The sequence below is a fragment of the Cystoisospora suis genome, assembly GCF_002600585.1.
Source record: "Cystoisospora suis strain Wien I chromosome Unknown contig_2481, whole genome shotgun sequence".
Taxonomy (NCBI): Eukaryota; Apicomplexa; class Conoidasida; order Eucoccidiorida; family Sarcocystidae; genus Cystoisospora; species Cystoisospora suis.
The window spans coordinates 69,647-77,350 of NW_027155280.1; the positions used below are offsets into that span (position 1 = coordinate 69,647).

Consider the following 7,704-nt stretch of genomic DNA (forward strand, 5'->3'; position numbering starts at 1 on the left):
AAAGTCACATAGCTAGCTAGTTAGCGGATTCTGTGAATTCCCTTAGTATCCGTCGAGGTGGCGCCTCCTGGGAGTTGGAATTTGCTGGAGGTAGTGCGTCAACGTCATTCTATCCCTGCTGTCTTTTCTCACTGCTCACGTTTTTTCTGTGCGCTGGGGGTGTGCTTGTATGGCCTGTTTAGCTCGTTTGCGGCACCGACGGGGACTGTGGAGTGCTGCTCTTCCAGAACGGTGTGGCGTATCAGTGGCGGGCCAGGGCCTTGGAGAACGGAAAAGTTGTCCCTGGCCTCAGCAGAGTGAGTGCTTTCATGTAGACATGCTGGGGTACTCAGGTCGAGATGTGCCGATAGCTGCGAGGGGCAGCGTTTCGATAGTTTTCCTGGTCGCTGGGCAACTTGATGCAGGCCCGGTGTATCCCGCCCCTGGTGTTAGGGACAGCGCAGAGGTTCTGCGACCAAGGAAAGAGAGCCACATGAACCCGTGAAAAACAAGCCAAAGCAAGGCGTTTCGCGTTCGGGTGACTGATAAGCGCACAGCAGAACTTTTGATTCGTTTGTTTGTACCGGAGTCTCTCGCTTTTCACAACAAGTGCAGTTTCACGCCATAGTTTGTTAGAACAGTGGGGGCGTGTACCCCTCTGCATGCTTGCCGTCACTCTTTTCTCCCTTGAGGGATTCCGAACTCCCCCGTATTGTGCGCTAGTTTCCTCGAGCCTTACTCCTACAGTTTTATGGGATTGAACTCATCAAGTTGGTGTACTACGCGGTTCAGTCCTTTCTACGTCCGAACAGTGGAGCGGCGTGCTTTTGTATACATGACATTACCCTGGGAAAAGGAAGTCGAAGCGGTGAAAACAGTAGTTGGTAGTTCGCTTATTGATGAGCTCGCCACCACTGCGAGGCCGCCTGCCAGGAGATGAAGCAGAACACATTGGTTGCCAGGGGGCGCGGCCATTTGCAGTGGGGAATGGCATGTTGGTTTGTTTAGAAACTAGCTTGTTCAGTACCGGTTGAATACTGTATATAGAGACCTCCGCGACTTTCGATCGATTCCTTCTTTTCCCGCGCTGTTTTTCTATACACGTATGTCGGCCCCAGTCAATGAGGCACGTATTTCCTCTATCCCCCCCTGCCTCTGGCCATGTTATTTTTGATATAACATGCTGTGTGTTCACTTTTTTTCTCTCCAAGGTGGAAGGCTCATTGAAAGACAAGCGGGTCGTGGACGTTTTCGGCGGATGCAACGGCACCATGGTCAGCGAGGCACGTGGAAGTGGAAGTGGTGACTTCTTTTTTGTTGACCAGCATTCCGTAATCCACGAGCTCAATTTCGCCCTAGGAGTGGGAAGTCCCGCTGGAGGCTCTGGGCTGAGCGCCTCCTCGGGCGTACTTCTCACGAGTCGCCGACGTCCCCCGATCCCGGAGCCTATCGAGTGTACACCGTTCTGTTTCGATTTGGTACGCGGAAAGCGAAGTCAGAAGGATAGGGTAGTATAGTTAGTCGTAGGATAACCAGGGTAAAGTAAAAAGGTCTTACAATGTGTTGCTATCTTCTTCATACCTGCATTGTAGTAGTGGCCTCCTGTTGAGTGACAGAGAGACAGTCAACTGGAACGCAGTTGTTGCTTCCTCCTTCCCTGATCATCTGACCGGATGCGGGGGTACCACAGAGAAAGGAAGCTTGCATCCTTTGTTTCTCGTTTTCTCGTTCCAGTGGCTGGCTGAGGGTGACCGACGCCTCTTTCGCGGAGGAACCAGAAATCGTGTGGATGGTAAATATCAATCTGTTCGTGGTGCGCGCTCCTTCGAGGGGAGGATTTCTAGGGTGGATGAGTAACTGAAGATGCTTCATCCATACCGACGTATCTATGTATATGTATATATGTCGGCTAGGAAACTGGGGGCGAGCTATGCAGTATTTTTCCGGCATGTTAGTATGGACAGAGTTCAGTGCCGCTTTGGACTCGGTAGGACTAGCTGGTTTAAACCGCTTGCGTTGGCACCGTTTCCATCTGTGTTTCTCCGGTCAGAGTGCGTTCTTGCGGAAATGCTTGCGTGACGAGATGAGTCGCAGGGGACCATATGACTGGTGAACGGTTGGTGGTCTGGTGTAGATGCTGCAGAGGCTTTAGACGTGGGCGTTCGCACCAAGTGGCAGTTCTACTCTCAAGTGTGATGCGGGTGTAGTTCCATAGCGGTGCAAGCCCTGCTCCCGGTTGAAGGAGGGCGAGAAAAGAGTTCCAGGGCATGCGCGTTAAGAGAGGGGTCGCATTCGCTCTGATGCAGTACACTGAAACCAGGCAGCTTCATAGAGACCCTGCAGTGAGGGCCGGCAGCATATTACACGGTTTGTTTTTCTCACGAAGTGGTCGCTTTTTTCCTCTCTCGGCTCCTTGTCGCTCAGCTATACAGTCACCCTTCCAGCGATGTGAGGATCCCGTACAGGCCGGAGAACTTTCTTCGCCTGCTTTCATCGCTTCCACGCTCCCACCTCTTGTTCCTTTTAAGTCTACCGTGCGTTCCTCAGGACGTGCTCACAGGGGAGTATCTCTTTCTTTCACCCGCTGATCGGCTATGTCCGTCTCCGAACAGTTTCCCTTCTCTGCGTGCCGCCCGGCCTCGTCCTTATCCTCCTCTTCAAGCACATGTTTCTCGTGCTTCGTCGGGGGAGAAATTGACCGATGGCAGCAAAAACCAGTTGACTGGTACAGGCTGTTCAGCTGGAGGGGCAGGGGGGGCAAACCACGTCGTGCCTTCTAGCCATTCTGCTTCTTCTCGAGGTGTTGCTGGTGTTCCTCAGTCGCCAGTCGTTTTGTGCCGCAGTCTTTCGCCCTCTTTCGCAAAATCAGAGAACCGGTCACCGACTAACCCCCCTCCTTCTTCTTGCCTATCCGCCGACTCTGGTGTCCCTTCAGGCGATTCACCTGTTCCGGATAATGTCCCCGGCCCCTCTCCTTCGCCTGCGCGACCGTCGACTTTGTCATCTTCACGGTCTTTGCAGGTTGCCCCGCCTCCTTCTTCCACTTCACCTAACGCTGCTTTTCTAGCACGCTGCCTTGAACATTTTCAGCGTCTGAGACAGTTGGAGGTGCACCTTCTATATCGATGCGTACGGCGCCCGTATATGAAGTGTCTTTCGGCTGTCAGCCAGCGGGCGGAAGAAGAAACATGTTGTGTCCAGTGTAGCAGGGAAGGCGGGATTCGCGTGTACAGTGACGCCACAGCGCAAGTGGGTCTCAACGGTTCTCCTGCTCCCGCTGCGGATTCGCCTGCCGTTTCGCCTCCGTCTGCTTTCACCCCGCCGCGCGTCTCACCGTCTCCCGCAGAGACTGCCTCTTCAGCCCTTTCACCATCTGTCCCTGCGCGTCCTTCCTCTAGCGGCCCCTCGTTGCCTTGTACAGCCCAGTCTTATGCGTGTGTTTGTTCGGCTAGCACGAGTAAGTCCCCTGGTCCGAAAGGAGACAGGGAGGATTCGATCGTTTCTCTTCAAGCTGTGGGCGACTTTTTGCTCTTGATTTGGAAGACCGGGAGGATTGAGGGCTTGCGCAAATGTTTTGTTGGCCTGAAATCCTGGAAGCGAGGACAACACGGGGGTGTTTGCATAACAGGACGAACAACGGAAAGCGCTGCGGGTGTGACGCGGTGGCACTTGCAGGAGGTGAGTCATTCTTTGACGCTAGGCTAGAACTTGGGGCAGAGAGCAGTGTTTCCATACTTACGAAGAACTGTGTACTAGAACAAGAGTGTGCCGCCATCTTTGCAGGAGGACTCACTTCCAAAGCATGAAGCGGGAGAGGCAGTTAAAGGATGAGAGACAGTGACAGTAGTGAGAAGCAAGGCGCATTAGGGGCTAGCTTCCTCAGTATTCGAGCCTAGTGCTGTCAAGGGCCAGAACGGCAGCGTCCTCTTCAGTGCAACTGATAAAAACGGGTTGTTTGCGTTCTCTTGCCTCTGTGTGTCAGCTCCTCCGGGTTCATTGCGCGATGAACTTGGGCACATACCGCTCCACTTCTCTCTCCGCACTAGTGGTGGACCGCCTTCCTCTTTCGTGCTCCGCCTCTCGCGCTTCGGGTCTCCCGCAAGCGATCCCGGCTTCCTCGTTCAACCCTGGCCACCTGAGCGTCCCCAGCAAGCCGAATCAGCAGGGCGACTCCCTCGGCCCTTCCCCTTTGTCCGCTGACGAGGAGATTGTCTCACGACACCCTCGAATCTCACCGCTTAAAACGATTGTTGCAAACTCTCCACTGTTCCGTCTTTTCTGCAGCGCGGGGTACGTCGTTCTGTGTCATTATCAACTGTCTGCATGCGGAGAAGTAGCTGACTCTTCTTTTGCTTCCGCGGAGCCCGGAGCTCTCTCAAAGATTGTGGTAGTTCCTCCATCATCTTCAAAGGGGAAGGTTCTGTCGGTAGCAGAGGAAGGCAGAAGGGCGAACGAGTGTGGTGCCTCGTTGCCTCCGTCTTCCCCGCGTGGTTCGTCTGCAGAGCTTCCTGCAAACGGTGCTGCTGCGGAAGACAGGGAAGAGATAGAGAGGGGGACCCCGTCTGTTCGTGGTTGTCCGCGAATGACAAGCGGTGACTCCAGTAGCACTTCGGTGCCCGCTGAAAAGGACGACCCGACTGGGCTCGTAAGGACGCCACATGAGGGGACTCGGTCTCCGTCCCAATCGCCCCATCACGAAGACGGCTTTCACCTTCCCCTTCCTCTGCAGTTGGTATCTGCCGACTTATGGCGCACTGTCGCTGCAGCGGCCAGTGAGAACTCACGATTGTTTCTTCGACTGAGTGAGCTGCAGAGGACTTTGATCACCTACGGCGAGAAGAAACTGAAACGGTATCTGATTTGGTTACCTCCCTCGGGCTCGTCTAAGCGGTCTTTCTCGGACACCCGGAGCAGATACTTTCCGTTCTTGCCTGTGGCGCGGAAGGTCAGAAAAATATCTGGAAGTGAAGGGGAGAGTAAGACGGAGAAGCGAGCATCGAAGGAAGACACCGTGGAAACCATGCTGTCTCGTCAGCTACCGAGCGAGCACGACAGTCTTGAAGATAGGGTTGCCACAAGCACATCGCTGCCGGTGGAGGGTGATCCAGGACATGACTCCATCTGTTTGAAAAAAGCGATAAGCCAGTTCGTTGAAGACATTGCGGACCGGTTTGCGCTGATGTACGTGCAGCAAGTTTTTCCTTTGGAAGAAGTAGCGGAGGGGGAAGTGGTAGAACAAGGACGAAAGAGAGATAGACGAGGCGGCTGCTGTATTGGAAGAGCGAGGACAGGAGATTCCGCGGGAAGCAACACTCGCGAGTTCACGGGTGATCACAAGAAGCCTCGGGTTTTTCCTGTCAAGTCACTGGGACAGCATTCTTCCAAGAAAAATTCGATTACAGATGAAGAAGCGTCCGCGACCGGCAGGCCAGCTAAAATAGGGGGACGCGCACCGCACCCGTGTAAGACCGGAGTCGAACCGTCAGGTTTAGTGTCTCCTGCGCCCCTTCTTTCCGTTGTGAGAGAAACCAAAAATCATAAGCTCGCTTACTCGAGGGGAAGAAAAGGAATCTCTGCAGCTTCTACACGACTCGACTCTAGTGCTATATCGCTTCGTTGTAAGCAGAGCTCCGGAGCGCTGAGGACACACACACTCAACACTCGTGCGACTGCCGGATTTCTCCGCGGCGTGAATCAAGATAGAAGCAGATCCGCTTTGTCACGAAGCTTGAAAGGGGGAGGAGGGGCAGAAAGAGAAGAAAACTCAAGGAAACGGGCCACAAAAAAACGAAGGAGACTCTTGAGAGCAAAGCTTGAGCGCCTAAGGCAGAGAGCTGTAACTGTTTATGAGAAGCCGACCAATGAGGCCGAAAAGGAGAGGAGCAAGAGCGAGAAACGGGCTGGGGTTACGCCGCAGGAGCAGGAAGGAGCAGACAAGGCTGTAGTCGGAGCACCAGACGACGAAGAGACTCACTTAGAAGACCGTGACGAAGCAAACGGTGCGGGGGCTGAGGGAACAGTTCCAGAGAAGAGCGAAGAAAATGTAGAGGCGGAGAAGGAGAAGATCGAAGGTGCCCTGGAGGTGGCAGCCGAGGGAGTCGGACTGTCTCAACCCCAGGTAATTGAGGAAAGGGAACGCCTCTTTGGCCTAGATCAACTCGCAGCCGCGGCTGATTGCTCCTGATGTCCTTTCAGTTGTCAGTCTTTTGAGCCAAGGAAGACCGGGGCCCGGTAGGGTGCCGCAAAGGAGCGGAAAAAGATCAGGAGGAGACCGACCGGTTCACAATGCAGGCAAAAGAGGTGCAGGGTGGAGCGCGAACGTCTAGACACCCTTTGTCGCGCAGGATGGAGCGTTTTACACATCATCAAGTTGGCGAGGCTAGTTGTGTAGTGCTGCTCGTCGTAGGAAGAGTTCGCGCTTCCTCCTGTACGGACAAGAGTGAAGGTGAGAGGCAAAGGGCTTGGCAACTTCTCTGTAGAAATGGACAAGCCTTCGCGATAGAGAAGATAAAAAAAAGAAGCGAGAAAAAGAACGATGCGCTGGATTACGGCCGTTGCTAAGCTCAAGGGGTGGACATGGTGTGCAAGGGGAGGGCTATAGTATTCATTAACAACAAACTCAGACAACATACTCACTGCCTATATTGATAAACAAAAGAAGCTCTATCAAAACACGATGTCGCGTTCCGTGATTCCTCTTCGTCCCTCCGCCTTTGCGGTACGTGCACCGTGGCCGTTGGTACCGGGTTCGAACGAACACAGACGACCCCTTCGGCGAATACTTTTTTTGGCCTGTGGCCATGAGTCTCGTAACGGTATCATTTTTCGCGGAATTCGCTTTTATTGTATTGTCTGTCGTTCCCTCCACGGAGGAAAGCTTTCCCATTGCTATCTCCGACTCCCTTTCAAGAGATCATGCGATAGTCTTTGTGATGGACAGAATACAGCAAGAATGCAGCCGGGTTTTTTCTTTGAAACGTGTAGGTGGTGGTCGCTCTCGTCTCGGAGCATACGATCTGTGTAGGAGAATAGCGTGTACTTCGTGTGATTCCATGCCAGGCGCCCTGTTATCCTCGGTTGGGCGTGGCGGGTTTCAAAGCGAACGCGGAGGGACAAACAGAAACAGTAGGGATTTCTTTCTTTCTCGCCCGTCCGCACTGTTTCTCATTTCAAAATTCAATCCGGCCGTTTGCAGTTCGCGATCGGGCTTGATGATTGCTCCTCTTGATGACTTGACGTTAGACGTTCATATAAACGTCAGGCGGAGCTCGGCCCTTACCGTTTTCCTGCCTGACTTCGAGATACGCGGGTGTGAGTTTCTCCGTGTTTCGTATTCCCTGTTCCTCTTAAGTGCATAGCTTAGGCATGCCGTTCAGGCTTGTACTGTGATGCTGGGGCACCAGCAGAATGTACTCGAATCTATTTCAAAGTCTTGTCGAGAACTTGTGCACTTTCGCTTTTTTTTTCTGCCGCAGTTGCGGGCCCAGTGGGGACCTCGCGATTGTGACATCTTGCAGCTGTTCAAGGACCCTGATTCGATCAGATTGCCTCTGGGGCGTGTTTAGTGGCGCGGCACACATCGTAGGAAGTTGACGTCTGGAGCACGCGAGCTCACAGCTCCGTTTCAGACGGCAGACCGCTGCGGTCGTCGGTTAGGCGCGACCGCAGCAGAGAGCAGGCAGTACAGAAATTATCCGAGTACTCGCTTAGCCCAGCCGGCGTGCC

The 7,704-nt window shown here is 53.7% G+C and overlaps 1 protein-coding gene across 1 annotated transcript in view; it reads left to right on the forward strand.

The window, feature by feature from the left end:
- CSUI_005157 (uncharacterized protein) overlaps positions 1–7,692 on the forward strand; it is a 14,003-nt gene extending 6,311 nt beyond the window's left edge. Inside the window, exons 6-10 of the mRNA XM_068065336.1 lie at positions 183–296; positions 1,191–1,457; positions 2,404–3,657; positions 3,962–6,424; positions 7,455–7,692. Of these exons, the coding sequence (XP_067922694.1) occupies positions 183–296; positions 1,191–1,457; positions 2,404–3,657; positions 3,962–6,163 (3,837 nt within the window). The 3' untranslated portion in view covers positions 6,164–6,424; positions 7,455–7,692. The remainder of the gene's footprint in view (positions 1–182; positions 297–1,190; positions 1,458–2,403; positions 3,658–3,961; positions 6,425–7,454) is intronic.
- Positions 7,693–7,704: the final 12 nt, after the last annotated feature.